Source organism: Dendrobates tinctorius, unplaced genomic scaffold (genome assembly GCF_039654945.1).
Source record: "Dendrobates tinctorius isolate UK_male_01 unplaced genomic scaffold, ASM3965494v1 ptg000158l, whole genome shotgun sequence".
NCBI classification, from domain to species: domain Eukaryota; kingdom Metazoa; phylum Chordata; class Amphibia; order Anura; family Dendrobatidae; genus Dendrobates; species Dendrobates tinctorius.
The window spans coordinates 16,465,106-16,492,561 of record NW_027361825.1 but is presented as its reverse complement, the minus strand read 5'-3'; the positions used below and the strand labels follow the sequence as shown (position 1 = coordinate 16,492,561).

At 47.9% G+C, this 27,456-nt stretch overlaps 1 protein-coding gene across 1 annotated transcript; it reads left to right on the top strand.

Annotated features, from left to right (window-relative positions):
• The first annotated feature begins 534 nt into the window (after positions 1–534).
• Positions 535–26,744, top strand: CAPNS1 (calpain small subunit 1). The gene is made up of 11 exons (XM_073549004.1): positions 535–687; positions 18,343–18,468; positions 18,859–18,892; positions 19,482–19,571; positions 20,439–20,496; positions 22,024–22,088; positions 22,679–22,747; positions 23,624–23,702; positions 24,116–24,232; positions 24,606–24,664; positions 26,467–26,744. Exons 2-11 carry the CDS (start codon positions 18,356–18,358, stop codon positions 26,491–26,493), a joined length of 711 nt encoding a protein of 236 aa, XP_073405105.1. The 5' UTR covers positions 535–687; positions 18,343–18,355; the 3' UTR covers positions 26,494–26,744.
• The last annotated feature ends 712 nt before the right edge of the window (positions 26,745–27,456 follow it).

Here is a 27,456-nt window from a genome sequence, read left to right as displayed (position 1 = left end):
TCAAACTTCTCTGATTTTTTTTCACCACTAAAATAATAAAAAAACTGGACAAGCTGGGTATCGCCGAAATCGTACTGATGAGGAGAGTCGTACTGCGAGGTCATTTTAACCACAAACTGTACGCCGTAAAAAAATCCCCCCCAAAATTGTAAAAAAAATCTTTTTTTTTTTTTTAATAATTTCTACACACTTGGAATTTTGTTCCTGCACACCACACTCTGCGCTACATTCAAAACTACAACTCGTCCTGCAAAAAACAAGCCCTCACACGTCTATGTGGCCAGAAGGCCCTGGGAAGGAGGGGAGGAAAGAATGAAAACGGAAATGAGCCATGTTGTGAAGGGTTAGGTGAGATGGCAGAAGCGGAGGGTGTGAAGCCCGGCAGCTCTCATCTCTCCTCTTTCTCCCCGCAGTATCAATGCAGCAACGCCTAGAACAAACATCACACAAAACTGTCTCAGTGTCTCCAGTCCGCGGCCATGTTGTTGAAGACTATTATGAGTGCCCAGTATAGGACATTTGTCTCCACAATGATGGCAGCAGCCACACCGTGTGCGAAGGGCTTGGAGGCGTGGTCACACTTGTGGGCGTATCCTCCGCTGTCAGAAGCGTCAGTGAGTCTTGCAGCCGCGCCCTGTCTGGAACCGAGGAGGAGAGAGGAGCCCGGAACCAGCGGACGGACGGGAGGTGAGGGCACCTAGCACCGGAGCCGGGCCACTGCGTATAGAGAGTGGAGGGACGCAGGGCATACATATATACGCCTCCATGTAACAAGTACAGGCATATATAGCCATATTCAAAGCATATATATTTGTAGACACGAGGGAATAGAGCACAGTGTGATGGAGGGACACATGTCAGCTATAGATATGTGTGTGTGTAATATATATATATATATATATATATATATAATATACTCTGCCACATATGTCTTGCCTCCATATAACAAGTACATACATATATCCTGTATATGGTGATATATATACTACACACACACTCTTCAGAACACATATACCATATATATAATACAGAGGGCACAGTACACACACTCACTCTTCAAACCATATATATAATATATAGAGCACAGTACACACCACACTCTTCAGAACATATATATATATATATATATATATATATATATCTAGCTGAAGACCCCGGCGCTGCCCGGGCATAGTAACTAACTGTACTATGGTTAGTTATAGCAAATTATAATTATCCTCCATCCCATGGTCCCGTGCCCATATACCCATAATATATATCCTCCATCCCATAGTCCCGTGCCCATATACCCATCATACATATCCTCCATCCCATAGTCCCGTGCCCATATACCCATCATACATATCCTTCATCCCATAGTCCCGTGCCCATATACCCATCATACATATCCTCCATCCCATAGTCCCGTGCCCATATACCCATCATACATATCCTCCATCCCATAGTCCCGTGCCCATACACCCATCATACATATCCTCCATCCCATAGTCCCGTGCCCATATACCCATCATACATATCCTCCATCCCATAGTCCCGTGCCCATATACCCATCATACATATCCTCCATCCCATAGTCCCGTGCCCATATACCCATCATACATATCCTCCATCCCATAGTCCCGTGCCCATATACCCATCATACATATCCTCCATCCCATAGTCCCGTGCCCATATACCCATCATACATATCCTCCATCCCATAGTCCCGTGCCCATATACCCATCACACATCCTCCATCCCATAGTCCAGTGCCCATATACCCATCACACATCCTCCATCCCATAGTCCCATGCCCATATACCCATCATACAAATCCTCCATCCCATAGTCCCATGCCCATATACCCATCATACAAATCCTCCATCCCATAGTCCAGTGCCCATATACCCATCATACATATCCTCCATCCCATAGTCCCATGCCCATATACCCATCATACATATTCGCCATCCCATAGTCCCGTGCCTATATACCCATCATACATATCCTCCATCCCATGGTCCCGTGCCCATATACCCATCACACATCCTCCATCCCATAGTCAACCATTGTGACATCATAATGAGGGCCGGGGCTTGATACGCACGCACTGTTTCCCCAGTATGTAGATAGGGGCAAAATTGTTTGGTGAATTGGAACACGCGGGGTTAAACTTTCGCCTCACAACATAGCTTAGGATGCTCTCGGGGTCCAGACGTGTGACTGTGCCAAATTTTGTGGCTGTAGCTGCGACGGTGCGGATGCCAATCCCGGACATACATACATACACACCCACATTGAGCTTTATATATTAGATATATAGGGCACAGTACACACCACACTCTTCAGAACATATATATAATATATAGGGCACAGCTAGACATATATACACACAACATGCAACTTTCCATGTGTAACGTAAAGGGGGTTTTCCAGTCTCTGAAACCCCTGCCCCCCCTATATATTTTACAAAGCAAACTATCCATTACTCCCCCTCCCCAGGTCCTTTGCCAAGTCTCCACCGCTGCTCCCGGTGCCTGATATTGTCTGCAGCCGATCTGCGAGCTCAGCCTGAGCTGCCTGAATGGGGTGGGATGGGGGTTTCTAAAACTAAACCCCCTTTAATCACAGCTGCTTGTACATGGTTCCTGTGATGAATGATATATGTGTGTATAGTGTATGTGCAGCGCTGTGTGACGGACACCAGCATTACCCCATTATATAGTAGTGCAATGAATTTTTGTTATGTCACCCGTGTTTTAGAAGGAGCGGAGTGCGGCTTTGTGCGCTGTCATTGATGTGTGTGCAGCACTTATTATTAGGCCGGGTGCTCACGATCAGGAAGCTGCCGCGCTTTCTCCACAAGAGGAATTGACATGCTGTGGTCTTGATAGATATGCCGCATGTCGGCGTCCGCTGGTGATCTGCAGGCGACTATACACGCCTAGTGGAAATGGGATATGTAGAAATCCCCTCCACTATGCTGTCACATCTGGCCGCTGCAGGTTTGACCCTGCATAAATACATAGCCTCAAACCCACAGCGATTCCTCATAGTGGGCACATACCCTTACAGTATGCAGGAGTGTGGTAGGTGCCGTGTTCCCCCTGCTGGGGTACGTGGCCCCTTTTCTTTTGCCCCTGGTGCATTCCACGATCATTTTTCTACACCTGTTTTTCGGGTAGAATCATACACGTGAATGTGCCGGGTACTGCGCTACTATTTATTTTACTCGTATAACACCATTAATTCTGCAGCGTTATACAGACTTTATCACCACTGTCCCTGATGGGGCTCACAATCTAAGTTCCCTATCAGTATGTCTTTGGAATGTGGGAGGAAACCGGAGTACCCGGAGGAAACCCACACAAACAAGGGGAGAACATACAAACTCCTTCCAGATGTTGTCCTTGGTGGGATTGGAACCCAGGACCCCAGCGCTATCCACTGAGCCACCCCACTGTGCGCAATGACATCAGTGATTTTACCTTCCAACCAGTGTGGGGCGTATTATTAAATAATCTCCCCCCTCAGCTACTTCTCATCCAACTTCATGGAGATGTTTTGGATTTTTACCCCCTATGATGCACATAAGACTAAAGGCCCCGTCTCACTAAGCGATCTCGGTAGCGAGATCGCTGCTGAGTCACAACTTTTGTGACATAACAGCGATCTCACCAGCGAGATCGCTATGTGTGACAGCAATCAGCGAGCGGCCCCCCCTGCCGGTATCGCTGATCGCTGGAAGAAACCTCTGGACATTTCTTTGGTCGCTGGTCTCCCGCTGGCCAGCACGCATCACTGTGTGTGACAGGCGGGAGACCAGCGATCAGGTGTAAAAAATAATAAAAAAAATAAAAAATATAGTTATTCTCACCTTCCGATGTCCCGTTCAGCCATCCTGCCTCTCTCCACGCTCCGGTCCCAGTGAGCCTTTGCACGAATGACCGCGAGACTTTGTTATCCCTCGAGACCGTGACATCTCGCGGTCATTCGTGCAAAGGATCACTGGGACCGGAGCGTGGAGAGAGGCAGGATGGCTGAACGGGACGTCGGAAGGTGAGAATAACTATATTTTTTATTTTGATTCTATTTTTTACAGCGATGGCCAGCGATGGCCAGCGATGCCGGGCGCTCGGCATCGCTGTGCTGATCGCTGGTGAAGCTGTCTGTGTGACAGCTCACCAGCGATCACATAGCGACTTACCAGCGATCCTGACACCTTGATATCGGTGTCGGGATCGCTGGTAAGTCGCTTAGTGTGACAGGGCCTTTATACCGGTTGAGGGGGGACTAACTCCCACCATAGTCATGAGATGGGCATGGGGCGGACCCCACCCTGAGCCAGTGTAAGCATTAAATTAATGTCCCCCGGTGGATTTCACTGTGTGATCTGCCTACACTTGGAGATGAGCATCACCACAGCCCCCCCCTGGCCGTCCCTGATCTCCGCTGGCTGTTAGCATGCACAGTGCAGCATGTAGAATTGCAGTGTGGTCCCCTCTGCTCGCCCGGCCTGCAGTCACCGCGCCCCGCAGATCGCTGGCATCCTGTGCAGATTGCAGCTGTCACTTCCCCCATTCCTAGAAATGACTCTGGACTAGTGAGATCCTGCCAGTCAGCCGCAATGTACTACCACCCCTACTCTCCGCACTGGCTCATTCATGTTTGATCAGGTGCAGCTTCCAGTTCTATACATTGCAATGTATGGGAGTGCTATACCCCCCCGGGGGAGAGTGGGGCTGATTTGTGACAAGGGGGTGGAGGTCTGTCATTCATCAGGGTGTGGTTACATCTGCACATTCCTTACAAACCAGCTGGGCCGGTGTTGTATGTCTCATATTATAGCTTCCGTATAACTGCAGGGTGGGGATCAGTGGCGCCTACACTGCCCCGGGATCAGCGGCAGACTGCACATCACCGCCGGGCATATTTTACTGCTCTTCAACATCAGCCCCTGAATCGTAGACCTGTCCGACCGGTTCCTCCAGAGTGTACTATATTTACTGTACTGGTGTACAGAAGTGATGGCGAGGGAGGGGTCCATGTCAACACAGCGATGGCTGAAGGATCCGGGCCCATATTGTCTCCATAAATCAATGGATTGCAGTCACTGACAATCAGCTTGATGTTTAAACATAATTTGTCAGATTTGCATACGGCCACTTTTGATTGTACCTGTTAGATATCTCTGCTAGTAAGGTGACCATACCTGAGACTCCTCCCTACCATGCGCATGTACACTTGGCTCTGCTGAGCGTGCGTGTGCTCTCAAAATGGAGAGGGGGTCAGTCAGCCAACATCAGAGAGCACTGACAGGGGATCATCTCCCTGGGGAACTAAGGATCGGGCATGTTAGGCTGTGTGCACACGCTGCGGATTCTGCTGCGGATCCGCAGCGAATTTGACCGCTGCGGGTCCGCAGCAGTTTTTGCTGCGGTGTGCAGTACCATTATTCCCTATGGAAAAAAAAAAAACGCAGTGCAGACGGTGCAGAATTTTCCGCACGGATTTGCTGCGGTTTCAAAACCGCAGAAAGAATTGACATGTTAATTCTTTCTGCGGATTCCGCTGCGGTTTGCCATCTCCTCCATTGTGGAGATGGCAAACCGCAGGCTAATCCGCAGGTAAAACCGCAGGTCTTTTGACCTGCAGATTTTACAAAATCCGCCCGGCCAAATCCGCAGAGCATTCCGCAGCGTGTGCACGTAGCCTTAAAATCCCCGCTACCATCTTGGATAGCCATGCACCCCACGAACGTTAGGTGGTTGTCACGTTTGACACAATCATTAAAGCAGGCCAAGATTTAAAGAGTGCGTCCACTACTTTTGTGACATTTTATTAAGGCTATGTGCACAGACTGCGGATTGGTCTGCGGAACCGCGGGTAAAATGACCTGCGGTTTTACCTGTGGATTGGCCTGCGGTTTTCCCTGCGGTTTATCCCCTCTACAATGGAGGAGATGGTAAACTGCAGCAGAATCCGCAGAAAAGAAGTGACATGTCAATTCTTTCTGTGGATTCAAAACCGCAGCTTTTCCGCAGTTAAAAATCCGCAGCATGTGCACAGCAGAATGTAAATCACATAGACTCACATTGTACTGTACACTGTCTGCAGAACTGCTGCAGATCCGCAGCGGCCAAAACTGCAGCGTGTGCACATAGCCTTACAGAGACTCTTAGCAGAGAATAACTGTTCAAACTAAGCATAGGCGCTTGGAGTACTCTTGGTGTGGCCAAACACTTAAGTGCACCTTCCCATCTACTTGTTTTCCATCCATCTTCTCTCACCCAAGCCCCCTCTGCTTTGACAGCTTTGGATTTATAGAGCCTGAGGAAAGCGGAGAAAGATGGAAGACAAGTAGGTGGAAGATGCACCGAGCACCTCTGCTTGGTTTGAACAATCATTCAATGCTGACAGTCACTTTAAGATCATTGAGGGTTGCCAGCATCTTTCAGCCCTGTGTTACAGTACTCTAGTATACTGCATGTCTGCCTGAAAGGTGCTGGCCGTACATTCTATGGGGAAATTCTGGTGACAGGCTCCCTTTAACCCCTTCGCGCCAGAGTCCACTTTCATTTTTGCGTTTGTTTTTCGCTCCCCTTGTTCCCAGAGTCAAAACTTTTTCTGTCAATATGGCCGTTTGAGGACTTGTTTTTTGCGGGATGAGTTGTACTTTTGAATGACACCGTTGGTTTTAGCATATCATGTACTCAAAAAGGGAAAAAAATTCTAAGTGCGGTGAAATTGCAAAAAAAGTGCAATTCCACACCTTTTTTTTTCACCATGTTCATTAAATGCTAAAACTGACCTGCAATTATGATTCTCCAGGTCATTACGAGTTCATAGACAACAAACATGTCTAGGTTCTTTTTTAAGTGGTGAAAAAAATTCCCAAATTTGTTAACCCCTTTCTGCCATCTGACGTACTATCCTGTCCATGTGACCTGGGACGTAATTCCCATGGACGGGATAGTATGTAATATGTCATAGCAATCAGCGGCGCTCCCGGGGGGGGGGGCGCTGATCGTGATTATCACAGCTGACACCCGGCACTATGTGTCAGGGGCGGTTACGGACCGCCCCCGGCACATTAACGCCTGGCTCACTGCAATCAAACATGTTTGCAGTGTAGCGGGGGCATAGGGAAGAATTGCGCAGGGAGGGGGCTCCCTGCGTGCGTCCCTGGACCCTCGGAACAGCACGATATGATCGTGATGTTCCAAGGGCCTCCCTCCCTGCAGGCCCCTGGATCCAACATGGCCACGGGGGCCTTCGGGGTCCTGCAAGCACCGAGAGAGCCTCCAGCAGTGGCTGTCAGATCACTGATCTGACACACTGCTGTGCAAGGTCTCAGATCAGCGATCTGACACTTTATTATATTGTCCCACACTGGGACAATATAATAAAGTAAAAAAAAAAAAAAATAAACATACACATAATTAGTATCACCGCCTATGGGGCGGCCCGCACTCTGAGCCGCCTATAAAACTGTCCCACTAGTTAACCCCTTTAGTGAATCCCTTCAAAAAAAAAAAAAAACCAAGGCAAAAAACAATGCTTTATCATACCGCCGAACAAAAAGTGGAATAACATGCGATCAATATAAATGAATAACTTTGGTACCGCTGAAAACGTCATCTTGTCCTGCAAAAAACGAGCCGCCATACAGCGTCATCAGCGAAAAAATAAGTTTGCAGAATAAATCGATGCAAAAATAATTATTTTTTATATAAAATTGTTTTTTTTGTATAAAAGCGCCAAAATATAAAAAGACATAAATGAGGTATTGCTTTAATCGTACTGACCTGAAGAATAAGACCCCCTTTATCAATTTTACCACAGGCAGAACAGTGTAAACCCCCCCCAAAAAAAATTCAAGAAACGCTGGTTTTTGTTCATTCTGAGTCCCAAAAATCGGAATAAAAAGCGATCAAGAATTGTCACATGCCCGAAAATGGTACCAATAGAAACGTCAACGTGTCCCGCAAAAAATAAGTCCTCACATGACTCTGCGGGTCAAAATTCGGGAAAAATTATAGCTCTCAAAATGTGGTGATGCAAAAATAATTTTTACAATAAAAAGCGTCTTTTAGCTGCCAAACATAAAAACCCACCATATATAGTAATTCAAACCCCCCCTTTATCACCCCCTTAGTTAGGGAAAAATAATAAAATTTAAAAAAATGGATTTATTTCCATTTTCCCATTAGGGCTGAGATTAGGGTTAGGGGTGTGTTGGGGTTAGGGTTGGAGTTAGAATTGGGGGGCCTCCACTTTTTAGGCCCATCAGGGGCTCTCCAAACGCAACATGGCGTCTGATCTCAATGCCAGCCAATTCTGTGTTGAAAAAGTCAAACAGTGCTCCTTCCCTTCCAAGCTCTGCCATGTGCCCAATCAGTGGTTTACCCCCACATATGGGGTATCAGCCTACTCAGGACAAATTGCACAACTTTTGGGGTCCAATTTCTCCTGTTACCCTTGTGAAAATAAAAAATTGAAGGCAAAAATATTATTTTTGTGGAAAAAAAGATTTTATTTTTATGGCTCTACGTTACTTCTGTGAAGCACTTGGGGGTTCAAAGTGCTCACCACACATCTAGATAAGTTCCTTGGGGGGGGGTCTAGTTTCCAAAATGGGGTCATTTGTGGGGGGTTTCAACAGTTTAGGCACATCAGGGGCTCTCCAAAGGCAACATTACACCCGCAGACCATTCCATCAAAGTCTGCATTCCAAAATGTCACTACTTCACTTCCAAGCCCCGACGTGTGCCCATACAGTAGTTTTTTTCCCACATATGGGATATCAGCGTACTCAGGACAAATTGGACAACATCTTTTGGGGTCCAATTTCTCCTGTTAACCTTGGGAAAATAAAAAAAATTGGGGACTAAAAGATCATGTTTGTGGAAAAAATGAGATTTCTCGTTCGCCTTATTGGGGGACATAGAGACCATGGGTGTATGCTGCTGCCACTAGGAGGCTGACACTATGCACAAAAAAAGGTTAGCTCCTCCTCCGCAGTGTACACCCCACCGACCGGCAGGGAATTCCTCAGTTTAGCTTAGTGTCAGTAGGAGGTGGACACGGGTCTTTCATTAGACCCATATGTACCTCGATGTGCGTCGTTCCTTTTCAGGTTCCGGAGGGATACAGTGTGAAGAGTCACAGCTGTACTCCCACAAAGAGACGGAGTACGGCGTGTACTGCCACCTCGTATCCTCATAGGTCTCTACGGCGGGACCAAGAGCTCAGCACGGATGCGTGCCAGCGATCCAGATGGTCCTCGCTCCCCGTCTCCCACCCACTCGCTCAACAGAGCCTGTCGGTCTGGATGAGACGCGGACACTACAGAAAACAGACAGCGTGGGATATTGAGGTACCTTTATTGATTGCCAGACGGAGGTAAGTATGGGGGCCGAGTCACGTCCTCCTCATCCCTAGATGGGCATCTCGGCGGCTCCAATCTTATTCAAAGCAGCCACTGCGGCCGCCGCAATTACTCCTGGCCCTGGCGTCAGAAGGGGCCTTTCCCGGCGTTTTCCACCCCGCCTTCAGTCCTGGGCCCAGCAGATGGCAACGGCGCTCCGCAGAGCGGTTGCCGCGGCAGCGCTGCGGGACCTCCGCTCCGCCCCGCACTGACAGGCGGCCGCCGCTATTAATTTAGGCCCCGGCTTCATTTCGGGCCTTCTTCTGCGTCGCGGCCACGCCCCCCGCCCCTTTCTTCTAAGCGGGCTTCTCTCCCGCCCGTCCCATGCCCTCCCACCGCCTCCTTCTTGCACCCCAGCCTATTCTTGGCCAGCGGGCGGTGCCTCCTTCAGCCAGGCAGTTAACGCCGCCCTTCTTCCCCTGGAAGCGCGCGTTCTCCCATTCCTCTCAGGCGGTCGCCATCTTCCCAGCCTGTCAGCCGGATGCAGTTCTGTCAGCCGGATATTGCTCTCTGGGCCCGTCAGCCGGATTTCGCTCTGACCTGCAGACAAGCCGGATAGCATTGTCTCTGGGGACACCGGACTGTGAGTAGCGCTGCATCTGCAGACTGACACCCTCCTCTGCCTTCTGTCCCCCAACCTTCCGGCACTACCTCAGTTATCACTATGTCTAACTCTAAATCTGATCGTGCCCGCTCTACGGCTCCCCCCTGCACTCTAGTCAAGTACTTTGCGTGCTCTTCTTGCAATCGCAAACTTCCCTCAGGTCAGTCCACTCCCCTCTGCCTGGACTGTAGCAATCCAATTCAGCCTGACGCTGCGCAGGAGCCATCTATGGCCCCATGTGAGAGTGAACCCCCATTCCTGGCTGGGCTTCATCTCTTTCTCAATCAGTGGCAGACCTCACCAGGGTGTCTCAGTCCCTGGTAGCCGCTCTGGATAAGTTGCCCCTGGACACTTCTGCAGGGTCCAGCAGGTCTCAAGAGATTCCATCTGAGTCAGCCAGCATTAGTCGCAAAAGACCCAGGCAGGATCTCCAGCCGGAATCCTCCCCTCGTCCCATCTCACCGCATAGTCCGTCTCAGCAGCCTCCTTCCCGGGCCTCCTCTCCCGAGTCAGGTGAAGCGTTCTCGGACAGGTCTTCTGAGGGGATTTTAGAGCTGGATTCGGACCAGGATGCGAACATGAAGGTTACGGTGCAGAACCTCATTGCAGCGATTCACCAGACCTTCGAGATTGCTGACCCCCCTGCGAAATCCTCAGATCAGGAGGTTTCGTTCAGACGGGCGGAAACACCCTCCAGGGTATTTCCTTTCCATTCCGAGTTTGGAAAGATTTTTACCAGGGAAAGACAAGATCCGACCAGACGCTTTCAAAGAGGAAAGCGTCTCGGCGTACTGTACCTGTTTGCTAAAGAGCTCACGGACAACTGGGCTGCTTCTCCCTCGGTGGACCCACCCGTGTCCAGACTTTCTAATAACACGGTTCTCCCGCTTTCAGGCGTGGCGGCTCTAAAGGATTCTAATGATAGGATTATAGAATCCCTAGCTAAGTCCGCCTTCGAAGCGGCGTCAGCGGCAGTATGTCCAAGCTTTGCTTCGTCTTGGGCAGCAAAAGCCATAGCGACTTGGGCAGAGGATCTTCGTCAGGGCATCCTAGATAAAGCACAACCAGAGCGATTGGCCGATCTCGCCAATCAGATTTCCCATGCGGGGGATTATCTGCTTTCTGCTTCTTTGGATGCCGCATCCTGCGCCGTTCAGGCGGCAAGCAACGTTGTGGCAATCCGACGTACAATTTGGCTCAAGGCCTGGCAGGCGGACTTGTCTTCTAAGAAGTCTCTTACTAATCTGCCTTTTCAGGGAGTACGCCGCTTTGGATCCCAATTGGACCAGATTATTAAGGACGCCACCGGAGGCACGAGTTCCCTTCTCCCTCAGTCTAAGCCTCGCAGACCTCCACTAAGGCGTCAGGTTCGACCCTTTCGGGCTTTCCGCCGTTTCAATACGGCGGAGAACCCATCCAACCAACAAAGACCACAGGCGCGCCAAGATAGAAAGAAAGTTTCCTTCAGACCCACTCCTTCCTGGCGATCCCACTCTTTCCAGGGCAGACCATCCAGATCCAGGTCTACATCTGCATGACTATCGTCAGACTCCCGAGGGTCCCTTCCGATTGGGAGGTCGACTTCTCTTCTTCAGGGACGTTTGGCTGGCCTCAGTAGAGGACGCTTGGGTCAGGGTGGTTGTATCGTCAGGATACAAGATAGAGTTTGTTTCTCTTCCACCGAATCGTTTCTTCGAATCCCGTCCTCCAAAGGATCCAGCCTTGATTCCGGGGTTCTTTACGGCCATCACCTCTCTCCTCAGTTCCGGGGTGATTGTGCCCGTTCCCGCCTCGGGGCGGTTCACAGGATTTTATTCAAACCTTTTTGTGGTGCCGAAAAAAGGCGGGGCGGTCCGACCCATCTTGGATCTCAAGCTTCTCAACAAGAGAGTACGCCTTCGCCACTTCCGGATGGAGTCGGTTCGTTCGGTAATCGCTTCCATGGAGGAGCAGGAATTCATGTGTTCAATAGACATCCAAGATGCCTATCTACATGTTCCCATATTCTCCGGACATCAGAAGTTCCTGCGGTTTGCGATTCGCCAGGAACATTATCAGTTCGTCGCGCTGCCCTTCGGTCTCGCCACCGCACCCAGAGTCTTCACGAGGATCATGGCTGCGCTGATGGCCTTGTTGAGGATCAGAGGTCTCGTTCTTTTTCCGTACCTCGACGATATTCTGATCAAAGCTTCCTCTTTTCACCAGGCTCGCCTAAGTTTGACGATCGTCCTAGACACCCTTTCCAATTTCGGGTAGATCGTCAACAGGAAAAAGTCTTGTCTGATTCCTTCTCAACGGTGTTTCTGGGCCTACTGTTCGACACGCGTCGGTCAAGGGTCTTTCTTCCACGAGAGAAGATTCTTTCCCTGCAGCAGGATGTACGATCGCTGCAGACCACACGATTTCCGTCCCTCCGAACAGCTATGAGGGTCCTGGGAAAGATGGTGGCGGCGATAGAGGCAGTTCCCTTTGCCCAATTTCACGCCAGACCTCTCCAGCACGCCATTCTGTCGAGGTGGAACAGGTCGGCTCTGTCGCTGGATCGCCCTGTACGTCTTTCATGCCGGGTCAAGCGGTCACTCAACTGGTGGTTGACGTCACCTCTTATCCACTTGGGTCGGTCTTTTCTTCCCATTCACTGGCAGATTGTAACAACGGATGCCAGCCTCCTCGGCTGGGGTGCAGTGTTCCGCCATCACACTGTTCAGGGTCGTTGGTCGACTCAGGAATCAGCCCTGCCGATCAACGTCCTAGAGATACGAGCGATCCATCTGGCTCTCTTCCACTGGGAGAGGCTCCTCAGGGGCCTGCCAGTCCGGATTCAGACAGACAATGCCACAGCGGTGGCATATGTCAACCGCCAAGGAGGGACACGGAGTGTCTCAGCCCTGGCAGAAGTGTCCAAGATCCTTCAGTGGGCAGAGATTTCGGTACCGACAATCTCCGCGGTACACATTCCCGGCGTAGACAACTGGGCCGCCGACTTTCTCAGCCGCGAGGGTCTCGCGGCAGGAGAGTGGTCCCTACATCCGGAGGTCTTTCTTCAGCTCTGCAGTCATGGGGGAACCCCGGACGTAGATCTGCTAGCTTCTCGCCTCAACAGGAAGGTCCCACAGTTTGTATCCAGAGCTTGAGATCCTCTCGCAGTGGGCGCCGACGCTCTGGCCATTCCTTGGTCACAGTTCGAGCTCCCCTACCTGTTTCCTCCCCTGCCTCTTCTTCCCAAGCTGTTGAAGATCAAAGCAGAAGGAATTCCAGTCATTCTCATCGCCCCGAATTGGCCCAGAAGGTCTTGGTTCGCGGACATTGTCAACCTTCTCGCGGACGCCCCCTGGAAGCTTCCAGACAGGGCAGATCTGCTGTCTCAAGGTCCGATTTGCCACCCCAATTCTCGGCCGCTCAATTTAACGGCGTGGCTGTTGAGACCGAGGTTTTGAAACGAGCAGGATTCTCCGGTCTTGTAATTCATACCATGATCCGAGCCAGGAAGACATCATCTTCCAAAATTTACTACCATACTTGGAAGGCCTATTTCACTTGGTGTGAGGCCAATAACATCGCGCCTATGTGCTTTTCGCTCCCTTCCGTTCTGGCGTTTCTTCAGGCAGGGCTGGATGCGGGGCTTGCTTTCAGTTCCTTGAAGGGTCAAGTTTCGGCGCTGTCCATTTTATTTCAGAAGACTTTGGCCTCCCGCCCTCAGGTCAAAATCTTTCTTCAGGGCGTGGCTCACACGGCTCCTCCGTATCGAGCGCCCGTGGATCCATGGGATCTTAATCTGGTTCTTGAGGTTCTGCAAGGTTCTCCCTTTGAACCGCTCAGAGAAGTCTCCCTTTCCCTTCTCTCCTGGAAGGTAGCCTTTCTGGTGGCCATCACCTCCATCCGGCGCGTGTCGGAATTGGCGGCTCTTTCTTGCCACTCTCCTTTTCTGGTACTTCACCAGGACAAGGTAGTGCTGCGGCCTCCGCCTTCTTTTCTTCCGAAGGTGGTGTCCTCCTTTCACCTCAATGAGGATATTGTTCTGCCGTCCTTCTGTCCGAGTCCAACTCATCCTCGGGAGCGGTCCCTGAACAAGCTGGATCTGGTCAGGGCGATGAGAATCTATCTGTCTAGGACGTCTTCCTTGCGAAAGACAGACTCTCTTTTCATCATTCCAGATGGGGCGCGGAAAGGTCACCCGGCTTCCAAAGCTACTATTGCTCGCTGGATCAGATCGGCAATTTTGGAGGCCTACCTGGTTAAGCATCGAGTGGCCCCTCCGGGGATCAGAGCGCACTCTACCCGGGCAGTGGGTGCTTCCTGGGCGGTACGTCACAGAGCCTCCGCGCTGCAGCTTTGCAAAGCGGCAACCTGGTCTTCGGTTCACACGTTTGTGAAATTCTACAGGGTCCACACCTACGCTTCGGCGGACGCCAGCCTAGGTAGAAGGATTCTGCAGGCAGCGGTGGTGAGTCCACTGGCCTGATGGAAGTTTGTTTCCCACCCCAGGGACTGCTTTGGGACGTCCCATGGTCTCTGTGTCCCCCAATAAGGCGAACGAGAAAACAGGATTTTTGGGTTGCTTACCGTAAAATCTGTTTCTCGGAGCCTTCATTGGGGGACACAGCACCCTCCCATGTTCTACAACTCCTGTTCTTACTTTGGTTGATTTTGGTTACAGTTGAGTTGTTTGTTCTGTTTTCAATCTATTCTGTTACTTCTCCTACTGCTTTCTCACTAACTGAGGAATTCCCTGCCGGTCGGTGGGGTGTACACTGCGGAGGAGGAGCTAACCTTTTTTTGTGCATAGTGTCAGCCTCCTAGTGGCAGCAGCATACACCCATGGTCTCTGTGTCCCCCAATGAAGGCTCCGAGAAACAGATTTTACGGTAAGCAACCCAAAAATCCTGTTTTTTATTTTCACGCCCGGGTGTTATAAACTTCTGTGAAGCCCTGGGGGGTTCAAAGTTCTCACCACATATCTAGATAAGTTCCTTGGGGGGTCTAGTTTTCAAACTGGTGTCACTTTTGGGGGGTTTCCACTGTTTAGGTGCATCAGGGGCTTTCCAAACGCGACATGGCATCCGATCTCAATTCCAGCCAATTTTGCATTGAAAAAGTCAAACAGTGCTCCTTCCCTTCCGAGCTCTGCCATGCGCCCAAATAGTCGTTTAACCCCACATATGGGGTATCAACATACCCAGGACAAATTGCACAATAACTTTTGGGGTCCTGTTACCCTTGGGAAAATAAAAATTGGGGGTGAAAAGATAATTTTTGTGGAAAAAATATGGTTTTTCAATTGTACAACTGTACGTTATAAACTTCTGTGAAGCCCTTGGGAGTTCAAAGTTCTCACCACATATCTAGATAAGTTCCTTGGGTGGTCTAGTTTCCAAAATGGGGTCCCTTGTGGGGGGTTTCCACTGTTTAGGCACATCAGGGGCTCTCCAAACGTGACATGGCGTCCGATCTGAATTCCAGCCAAATTTGCATTGAAAAAGTCAAACGGTGCTCCTTCCCTTCTGAGCTGTGCCATGTGCCGAAACAGTGATTCTCCCCCACATATCAGATATCAGTGTACTCAGGACATATTGCACAATAAGTTTTGCATTCCAATTTCTCCTGTTACCCCTTGGTAAAATAAAAAAAAAATTGGACCTGAAGTAATTTTTTTGTGAAAAAAGTTAAATCTTCATTTTTTTTTTTTTAAACATTCAAAAATTTCCTGTGAAGCACCTGAAGGGTTAATAAACTTCTTGAATGTGGTTTTGAGTACCTTGAGGGGTGCAGTTTTTAGAATGGTGTCACTTTTGGGTATTTTCTATCATGTAGACCCCTCAAAGTGACTTCAAATGTGATGTGGTCCCTAATAAAAAATGGTGTTGTAAAAATGAGAAATCGCTGGTCAACTTTTAACCCTTATAACTTCCTAAAGAAAATTAATTTTGGTTCCAAAATTGTGCTGATGTAAAGTAAACATGTGGGAAATGTTACATATTAAGTTTTTTGTGTGCCATATCTCTGTGATTTAAGGGCATAAAAATTCAAAGGTGGAAAATTGTGAAATTTTCAAAATTTTCACCAAATTTCCGTTTTTTTCACAAATACAAGTTATATGAATGAAATTTTACTACTAACATGAAGTACAATATGTCACGAGAAAACAGTGTCAAAATCACCGGGATCCATGGAAGCGTTTCAGAGTTATTACCTCATAAAGGGACAGTGGTCAGAATTGTAAAAATTGGTCTTGTCATTAACGTGTAACCACCCTTGGGATTAAAGGGGTTAAAAAAAAAAGGATTGCACCATATTTTGATACCTGTAGAGTCTCCATTTTTTTTTGTAATCTCTGGTCGGGTGAGGGCTTATTTTTTGCGTTCTGAGCAGTCTTTTTTAATGATTACATTTTGGTGCAGATACGATCTTTTGATTGCCCGTTATTGCATTTTAATGCAATGTCGCTGCCACCAAAAAAATGTAATTCTGACTTTTTTTTTCTCGGTACGCTGTTTAGCCAGCAGGTTAACTTTTTATTTTTTTATCGATAGATCGGGCAATTCTGAATGCGGCCATACCAAATGCGTATGTTTGATTTTTTTTTTTTTTTGAATGGGGCAAAATGGTTTTGTAAATGGTGTTGTAAAATGAGAAATCGCTGGTCAACTGTTAACCCTTATAACGCCCTAATAATATTGTTTCCAAAATCGTGCTGATGTAAAGTAGACATGTGGGAAATATTATTTATTAACTATGTTGTGCAATGTGACTCTCTGATTTAAGGGCTCAAAAATTAAAAGTTAATCGCAAAATTTTCTAAATTTTTGCCAAATCTCCGTTTTTTTGTTCCATAAATAAACGCAAGTTAGATAAAAGAAATGTTACCACTAACATGAAGTACAATATGTCACGAAAAAACAATGTCAGAAACAGCAGGATCCGTTGAAGTGTTCCAGAGTTATAACTTCCTAAGGCTAGTTTCACACTAGCGTTTTTGAGCGCAGCGACGGCCTGCGCACGGCCGCCGCTAAGCCGCACCTCTGCCAGTAGCTCCGCCTACCGGCGCATGACGCTGCATGCGCCCTGCGTCCCCTATCTTTATCACTGGGGGCGCAGGCCGTGCGCAGTATGCGTTTGGCGGCGCATGCGTCCTTTTGACGGTGCGCCGACCTGCGCCAAACGCAACCTGCTGCAGTTTGGTTGTGCCGGCGCACCGTCAAAAAGGCGCATGCGCCGCCAAACGCATACTGCGCACGGCCTGCTCCCCCAGTGATAAAGATAGGGGACGCAGGGCGCATGCAGCGTCATGCGCCGGTAGGCGGAAGTGCGGCAGAGGGCGCGGCTTAGCGGCGGCCGTGCGCAGGCCGTCGCTGCGCTCAAAAACGCTAGTGTGAAACTAGCCTTAAGTGACACTGGTCAGAATTGTAAAAATTGGCCCGGTCATTAAAGGGAACCTGTCACCACCCCCCCCCCAGGCGTTTTTCAGTAAAAGAGCCACCTTGTGCAGCACTAATGCTGCATTCTGTCAAGGTGGCTCTGTTACTTAGCTTCCGTTACACCGCAGAAATAATCGTTTATAAAATTGTTAAAAAATACCTGAAATTTGACAGGGGGGCAGGTCTTTCCCCCTCTGACAGACGCTGGGAATCTTGGGCATGCGCAGTAGTTCTCTGTGGCTCTCATGCCCAAGATTCCCAGCCCCGCAGTGTGAATAAATCATAAGCGACTGCCGGGCCGGATCTGTGGCTGTGCGATATGAAGGTCGGGATGTGATCTGAGAGAACGGGCATGTCGAGCAGCGCTAACTGCGCATGCCCACGAAACTATAGTACAGCGAAGGCGCCAGCATTTCAAAAGAACGCTGAGGAGGCGGCGCCAAATACGAAATGACTGATGGATGCGAGGCGTCTGTCAGAGGGGGAAAGACCTGCCCCCCTGTCAAAATTCAGGTATTTTTGAACAATTTTATAAACTATTATTTCTGCGGTGGAAGGGACGCTAAATAACAGAGCCACCTTGACAGAATGCAGCATTAGTGCTGCACGAGGTGGCTCTTTTACTAAAAAACGCCTGGGGGGGTGACAGGTTCCCTTTAAGCTGCAAATTGGCTCTGTCACTAAGGGGTTAATGTAATGTTTTGTAAGCCCCCTTTTAAAGAGGTACTGCAATCTAAACATGTTCCTCTGGATAGGTCCTGTTAGACCAGAGTGACTGTTGCTTCATTCACGTCTGATGCTGAGGACACACAAGGTCGATAAAGAATCATCTTTGTTAGATAAATTTCTCAAACCGTTTTGGGTACACAGCTCTTAGTCAGACCATTGATGTCAGATTTTTCTTCCACTTTTAGGTAGACTGCAGCAATGTTCCTAATCAATCAGTACATGGGAGGCGGTGGCGGAAGAGGTGGCGGTGGAGGCTACTTTGGAGCTGGAGGTGGCGGGGGACTCTTCGGAGGGATTCTCAATGTTCTCAGGTATGCGGCAGTGCAGGTGAACCTTCATTGTGATTGACCATGGTGTAAATTTCACTATGTCTTCTGAGACCTAAGGATGGATCCGGGGACGGTACCCAGCTCCGATCACTGCTTTTAATCGTTTAGATGCCCCTCTGAATCCCTGATGGCAGCATTTAAATGGTTCTATTGCTAATAGTTGCATTCCGAAACTCATCTGCTCCCCCACAGTGTGAGCATGAGGTTCTGATGCGGGGGGGTCTATTGAATACCCGATCACGGCCATCTTTGTACTCCCATGAAATCCAGCCGGTGGAAGTGATTTGTACGAGATGAGTGCTACTTGTGCCCTATTACCCTGCGTTTACATAGATATAGTAATGGGGCTTCTATTTTTTTTTTTTTTTACAGTGACGCAGCTGCAAACTACAACCCAACACCACCGGTGAGTGATCATTTACATTCCCAGATTTAAACAAAGGTGGTCTCTTATACAAAGGCCCACTGATAACTAGCAATCATAGATGTTTGGGACCTGGCGTAACTCTGTCCACACGCCACGTATATTGTGGACCAGTGGATGTTTAGTGGCCGTTTAATGAAAAATTATATAATGATGATCGCCCCAATGAACTGCAATCACCGATTGGAACTCGGCTGTGATTGACAGCTAAGCTCCTGCTGTAGGGTGATAAGCTGGGGTCCCACCACAATGTCTTCCATGATATTTGCCTCTGGAACGCACCATGTGAATACAACGATAGTCACACATGCACTTAATCATTAGGTTCATGGCCTTTGGACAATGGTGGTGTGCATGTGCGAGCATTGCTCCTTTTTAAATGTTGGGACCCCCAACAGCCAGCCTATCTTGCTTTCATGGAGAACACGGTGGTGTATGTTGTGGAACAGGGACTTCTGAATGGAAGAACCTGATAACAGAAAGCTAGAGAGATCATGTTCTTCTACACAGCTGGATAGAAGGTGGACTAGAACAGGTCCATGACTGTCTAATTTTTCTTCCCTCTCCGCAGCCACCGCGGACCCACGTTTCCGTCGTTCAGGCCAATGAGAGCGAGGAAGAGCGTCAGTTCCGTCGGCTCTTCAGCCAGCTGGCTGGAGATGTAAGTTGAGGGCGCGCGTCAGAGCTGTGGTCCACCCTCACCAGCCATACAGTAAATGAGATGTATGCAATGATATATACAGAAAATTGCTGCCACAATCAATAAGTTGTAGCAGTAATCCACTATAGTGGAGCAAACAGAACCTAGCCATATACTGTATAATTATAAGTAGCAGACAGTATTCTGCTAGCATCATGCACACAAATGGAAGAAAACAAATATTAATGAAGAAAATAAAAACAATGAATGGAAAAAGCCAATAAGAAATGATTGTGAGACCATACTCGGTGCTAGAGGGACTTCTTAGCCCATGGTTGTAAATCCAATCAAAGTAAGGACCTGTGCATATCAAAAGGCAAGACCCCATGCGTAGCACCACACTAATATGGCTTCCTCAGGGGCAAATGTACTGTTATTTAGTATTATATATTCAACTGAGTAGGATCTGTTTGCTCCACTATAGTGGATTATTGTTATTGATGCAGCAATTTTCCGAATTTATCATCATTCATTTCCTTTACTGGGTGTTAGGGTAGACCACAGCTCTATCACGGGTTGTTTGGTCAGTTCTTCAGAGCTGTGGGCTTTATAATTGATTTTATCCTGTCTTTTGGCTTGTTGTAATGTTCAAATATGTATTACTTTTAGGTGACCCCTGTTTTTGCATACTTCTTAGTTATTCTGTTTAGTACTATGTCTCCTAGTATGCATTAGGTTGATCCCTGTGTTATAGGGTGGTGCCCGCTATTTTATCCTTCCAGTCACGGGCACACATTGGCACGTCTTCCAGAGTTGGCATTGTGTGTATTGTCATAGGGAGGATGCTGAGTACTGCACAATGTTTAATGTTCGCTCCTGTTTCTCCAGGACATGGAGGTCAGCCCTTCCGAATTGATGGGAATTCTCAACAAAGTGATTTCACGACGTGAGTATTGGAGAGAGTCTGTGGCCCCAAATTAGGGGTTCCTTATTAGCGTTCAGTTTACATCAGATCTAGGAAAACGTCTGCCTGCAGGCCACATCTGGCCCCCTGGCTATTCCACTCTGGCCCATGGACTGAGAAGGTCAAAGGGCTGAAACAGTGGCCCACGGACGGCACATGCCCTCCCGCCGTCCATCCGCCGCTGCTTTCTGTTACCGCTATCTCTGTCCTCAGGATGCATATGGCGGTGAATACATTGTTCCCACTGTGTACATACGTGGAGGCTATGTGGGGGGGCGCTCCCACTGTTCGTACGCGGAGGGGGGCGCTCCCACTGTGTTCATACGCGGAGGGGGGCTCTCCCACTGTGTATGTACGCGGAAGCTATGTGCATACTTAATTCTGCTCAATATTAAGTGATACAATAAGAACTAATATAATTAGAATTAATATGTTAATATTAATACTGAGCAGAATTAATTTCAGCCTATTGGTTCGGCCTCCACAACAGTTACGGTGTCTCATGCGGCCCCTTGGGAAGATGAATTGCCCACCCCTGGTCAACGTCAACCTCCTAGTCCATAGCATTAGCCAACGAACAAGGCTGCAGAGAGTAGGCTTAAAGGGCTTTTGCCATCTCCAAGATCCTATCCCAATATGTAGTTGGTGTAATAATAGCAAATCCCTCCAATTAGAAATGTAGTATAGTCTTTCTGAATCGCCATGTCTTTCCTCATGTGCAGGCATTGCAGGACTTGGGTATCCATGGTTACGACCACTGACCACTAACTGTCACTATATCAGTGGTTGTAACCATGTATCCCTAAGGTCCTGCAATGCCCTGCACATGAGGAAAGAGACATAGGACCACCAATTGTCATCCTTTCTCTTCTCGCCATCATCAGTCAAATCTTCTGTTCAGGAGATATACCACATCCAGCATACTTTCTGTACTTGAGATGGTTGTGGGTTCCAGCAGTAGGACCACCATCTGTCATACTTTTCTGGCATATAAAAAGAGGATTGGGCACACCCCTTTAAGGCTCTGCTGCCTTTGTTTTTTTTTATTTTTTGCTGCAGGAAGTGATTAAAGGGTTAATCTCACTTCTAGTGATAAGATACCTCATGACTCTATCATCTGATGAGGTTCAATCTCTCAGACCCCACCGATTCTAAAAATGAAGATCCCAATGTGCTCCTTTCTAGTCGTTTCCTGCACGATGGTTGCCCGGCCATGCCAGGGAACAGAACAAGCTGCAGCTCCCTGCATGGCTGGGCATCTTTGTGCTGATCTGCAGGGAAGAAGTATCGTCAGCATTGTGCGCCCGTCACTCTCGGAATCAGTGTGCGAGACCCCCTTAGATACAGTTACCTCATGTCCTAGCAATGGGATTGCCCCTTTCATATTTCGGGACGCCCCAGGCTGAGCCTCATGTAAATTCTGTTTGTCCTCATGTAAATGTCGGCTCTTATATTTGCGTACAGACGCGGGTGGAACAATGGTGACGCTGTGATCCTCTGTTTTTACAGATCAGGACCTGAAGACGGACGGCTTCAGCATCGATTCATGTCGCAGTATGGTGGCTGTGATGGACGTATCCTTACGTAGCGTCCCGTGTTCTGGCTCCGGTGACGGTCATCTCTCCTTAAACTAAAAGGCTGAGACTCTTAAATTCAACATGACCGATCCTTCTCTCCCACACACATCAGCCATTTTTTATTTAATTGTTTATTATTTTTTTTGTTTACCCACTTTTTCCAAGAGCTATAACTTGTATTTTTTGCCAGCATCACCATATGAGGGCTTGTTTTTTTATTTTTTGGGGAATGATCTTTCGGCTCAGCTCCTTGTGCCGTCCACATTGGCAGAGATCAGTGACTGGCTGCAGCGCTGTTGATATAACATAATCTACAAAATCAACGGACCAGCGTTCTTACTTTCTGGGATTTATACAATGCTTTCTTCTACAAACAGTGCCACTTTTGTTCTCAGGTTGTGTCCGGTAGTGCAGACAAGCTCTAGTTTCTTCAAGGAAGCTGAGCTGCAAAACCAAACACAAAATCCTGGTAACCATAGTCTGAACGTCCATATAATGACTTTCCATTCCCGATTGTCCTTGTACTGTATTGTACACAGAGGCAGCGGTGATGGGTGAGATGTTTGCCCCTTAACCCCTCTGTACAGAGCGACAGCACCGGCAAACTGGGGTTTGAGGAATTCAAGTACTTGTGGAACAACATCAAGAAATGGCAGGTAACGAAAACTGCAGAATGTAGGGCGACAGCACACTGGGCTAGTACTTTGCCCTATCCAATGATTATGGGGGGCAGTAATGTGCACAGTGTGAGGACTGATGGAAAGGGTGAGCACCTTCATGATGAGCAAGGAGAGGTTCCTGTGCACATTAAACTAATTTATTGTATTATGAGGTTTTGAAGCAGCTAAGGTGTGTATTATGAGGCTCTGCAGCAGCTGAGGTGTATATTATGAGGATCTGCAGCAGCTGAGGTGTGTATTATGAGGTTCTGCAGCAGCTGAGGTGTATATTATGAGGCTCTGCAGCAGCTGAGGTGTGTATTATGAGGCTCTGCAGCAGCTGAGGTGTGTATTATGAGGTTGTGCAGCAGCTGAGGTGTGTATTATGAAGCTCTGCAGCAGCTGAGGTGTGTATTATGAGGCTCTGCAGCAGCTGAGGTGTGTATTATGAAGCTCTGCAGCAGCTGAGGTGTGTATTATGAGGCTCTGCAGCAGCTGAGGTGTGTATTATGAGGCTCTGCAGCAGCTGAGGTGTGTATTATGAGGCTCTGCAGCAGCTGAGGTGTGTATTATGAGGCTCTGCAGCAGCTGAGGTGTGTATTATGAGGCTCTGCAGCAGCTGAGGTGTGTATTATGAGGCTCTGCAGCAGCTGAGGTGTGTATTATGAGGTTGTGCAGCAGCTGAGGTGTGTATGATGAGGTTGTGCAGCGGCTGAGATGTGATGAAGTTCTTCAGCAGCTGAGGTGTATTATGAGGTTCTGCAGCAGCTGAGGTTTGTATTACGAGGTTCTGCATTGACTGAGGTGTGTATTATGAGGTTCTGCAGCGGCTGAGGAGTCTGTTATAACCCTTTTCCACTTCTACTTTTCCAGGCGATCTACAAGAGATATGACGCTGACCGATCGGGAACGATAAACGGCAATGAGCTCCCGGGGGCATTCCAAGCAGCAGGTGGGTGGTAGTTACTTCAACTCCTTCCCTCTCACATTTATTGTAGTTGAAAGAAAAAGAAAAGAAAGTGCACCTTGCACAGATGATAATGGTGAAAAACCACAATCTGAGTGTTGGAGGGTCTGCTGTGTGACAGCAGGCACAACACTAAAAATTAATAGGGTCAATCCAAATGGCTACTGGAATACGTGGACGTCCAGATAGAGATCCAAGGAAGGGAGAACAATGGTGATTGGACTCAACTCTGCCACAGGAAATGAAGTGATGTCCCACTGGGTATAATAGTGTAAAAACTGTGTTGCTCCGCGTTTCAGAGACACTCTAGCTCCTTGATCAGGCAGATATGGGGAGCAGGCCTAGATGGATCACTATTACAGATATTGCCATATTATATCGTCCATCCCTTCCATTAGGATTCCAGCTGAACGGCCAATTGTACCAGATGATCAGCCGCCGTTATTCTGATGAGAAAGGGGACATGGACTTTGACAACTACATCGGCTGTCTGGTGCGGCTCGACGCCATGTTCCGTAAGTAATACCACGCTAACAAGTTAGAGGGGCGCTCACATAATTGGGAATACTCTACTGCCCTGTGTGCGTACAGTGGGTGACGCCAGCGGCCAGTCCTCAGCCATTTCTGGATAGGGGCTTGGGAGTGCTTCTTTTTAGCATAGTGTATGTTTTAAAATGTTTAACGTATAAATTGGACTCCCGCCCCATATTTGATATAGCCTGTCTGTATGAGACCGATTTATCAAAATGTTAATCCATAAAATTAACGGAAAAAAATGACGTGAAAATGAAACCCCAAAACACAAGTGGTGGGAATCAATCATTGTCCCCCTTTGCTGGAGGAGGACGATGGCCTTGTGTATTCATACCTCACTTTCTTGTTTTCCAGGGGCTTTTAAAGCTTTGGATAAAGATGGAGATGGGAAGATCAGGGTGACCATTCAGGAGGTGAGAGCTTGTAATGTTTTGGTGATTTTGGAAGTTGCGGATATGGGTGTTTCTGTAATCGTCACACGTTCAGTGTTCATCAGTGTTCTACGGCTGAAGGTTTAATGATATAAGGCGTATTCCCTGAATGTAATGTTACCCCCCCCCCCCCACTCTGTTACTGATCATGACTACTGGGCCCCCAGCTGTCCCTAGGATGGGGCTCTGGGCCCAGTCATCAGGGTGAATGGAGTAAAGATGCGCATGCTCAACCTCATTGTCTGTGGGATGCCGATAATGGAAGAGTGTTCTACTCTGCATTCTACAGTAGTCCTGTAGACAATGAATGGAGTGAATGTCGAGCATGCGCACATCTACTACAACTGATCTCTGATTGCTGAGCGTGTCCGCCATCGGGACATGATCCCCCGTCCTATGATTCAGGATTAATTTTCAATTTTGCAAATAACCTATTAAGGGGATGGTTTCTCCTGCAACAGAAAGTAAGGCTATGATTCGCCATTGCTCACAGATTGGTGGCCCCCCTTATAAACTTCATAATGAAGGGTCTGCAGTACTTTGCAGGTAATTTCTGGGACCCATTCACTCGCATGGGGCGGTCTTACAGTACCAACCAGGTGTTTGGAGGCGTTACTGTGAAAGGGAGATGCCGAGGAGAACTCTGTTCTCAGAATCTCCAAGGGGTCGCAGAGGTATGGCTGACGCTCCAGTCCACGGGCCAGAATTCTCCAATCCTGGTCAATTAACTGATGGGCAGCCATGGCAGCCAGGGGCCCAACAATGCTCACCACATACAAGATCCTATTAGACCTTGCTGAAGGCAGGGTCTAATAGGCTGCCTCTTAGTATAACACTGACAGTCCTAATACATTGCATTTTTAAACGTGTGCTGGTAAAATGTTGCAGTAGGTAGTGGAGTAGCTTGGATTGCCGGGGCAAGGTAAGCATTCCTGCCTTCTAATCCCTGGATCGTTAGTGCTCCGTGAGTCCCTTCAATCAGTCCAGTATTGATCATCTTATTAGTTATTGCATGAATTGTGTTTGAGGAAATTGCGGGTGGACTTATAGTTTTACCTTTGGACCACTAGTTATTGTCTGCTTTATGGTGAAATGAGACATAAGCCCTAACCCTATCCCTACCTCATGTCCTAGCCCTAATCCTGTGAGCAGCACTTGATAATGAATGAAGACCCTATTGAATAATGGGCTCTGCACTTGATTCAATACTGTCTCCATTAGCTGCTCATCTTCTGTCCTCTAGCTGGCCATCTATGCAGAGCGCAGCAGCTGATGACAAACTAATCCCGCCTGCTGCGCTTTGCATAACCAGCATTCGGTAGGCTGGCTCTCATTGTGCCGTTCCAAGAGCAAGCAGCGCCTGTCAAGGCTGATCATTTGATTTAATGTCTGGTCCCTAACCTCCTCCCCACGCTATGCTGCTGGCTCAATGTCCGATCACTTTGGTTGCGAGCAGATAAGTAAATAGAAAACAATTGACAGAATGATTCTAAGAAAAGTGAACCATAATCTTCTCAGATTAAGACCATATATCGTAATGTACTAGCGACTCTTAAATGGCTTGACAAGAAATAGAAAACAGCGCTGCCACCATCTGTGACTGTGTCTGGTATTGCAGCTAATTTCCAGTGAAGCGAATGATTCTGATCCATAATTCTGTACACGACCTAGTGCGGCTTTGCATTTTTTTTAAACCTGGACAAACCCTTCCGATAATCTCACTCATTTGTGATCCCGTGCAGTATGACAGCAGCTTCACACTAATGATTTTTATTTTTTTGCAGTGGCTGCAACTGACCATGTATTCATGAACCCCGAGAAGAGCCGCGTGACGGAGCTGTGAAGGACTCTCCCCTCTGTCCCAGCTGTGTACATGCCTGTTTTTTACACTCCTTACCTTTATAAAACTTTAGGGAAAAAAAAGTTTCACTTTAATATTGGAATCTGTGAGCTGGATGGTTGGCACCTGACCTGCTGGCACCATGTTCTGTATGATGCTTCTGCTCTTATATGCTCTCTTGTAATGCCAGGTGAATGACAATAAATCCAACCAGTTCATTTCTGCAATGATTTATTTGTATGCCGCCCATCGCAAGATCGCAAGCGACCTGTCATGCAATCAGCTGATCGACCATGCATGGAACACTGGACAGCGCCATAGTACGGTGCTCATAGAAATCAATGGGACCGTAATTTATCTCACCATAGGCAGAGATGAGACTAATCTGGAACTGTCACTGGCCGGCTATTCCAGCGCTGCTCTAGGTGATTGACAGATCTTTGCACATGGGAGAGCTATAGGGGGAAAGCTGGGCTAGTATTGTCTGCGACTATGGTTCCTGGTCGGATTCTTGATCTATATTTTCTCTGAAACGCCAGGGTAAAAATATTCCTGGCTGTAATTGGGCATTCATGCTGTCCGTGGTTTGCGCAGCTAGAATCGGCAGACGTGTTCCCGTGAAAAATGTTTATGAAAAAACAAACAAAATTACGATAAAATATAAAACTTTGAATTTGCACCCCTTCTCCCAACTTAAAATGAATAAGTCATATTTATCATTGTTTCATCCATAAAAATCAATTCTAGAATGTTTACAATGAATTTCTGCTTTTCAGCTGCCACATTACTCCACCTCCCAAAAAATGCCACAAACTTGTATGTACTGCAAAAATAGGAAAAAATAAAAACAACCACTAGTCAGGCACAAAAACAAGCGTCCACGGAAATGTCAAAAGGTTACGGGTCTCAAAAAAAAAAAAAAAAGAAAAATTGC

Coding starts and splice junctions, on each gene's coding strand:
- CAPNS1 (XM_073549004.1), top strand. CDS start 18,356: ATGTTCCTAATCAATCAGTACATGGGAGGCGGTGGCGGAAGAGGTGGC. Junction 18,893..19,481: donor ACTACAACCCAACACCACCG/GTGAGTGATCAT, acceptor CCCTCTCCGCAG/CCACCGCGGACCCACGTTTC. Junction 24,233..24,605: donor GCGGCTCGACGCCATGTTCC/GTAAGTAATACC, acceptor CTTGTTTTCCAG/GGGCTTTTAAAGCTTTGGAT.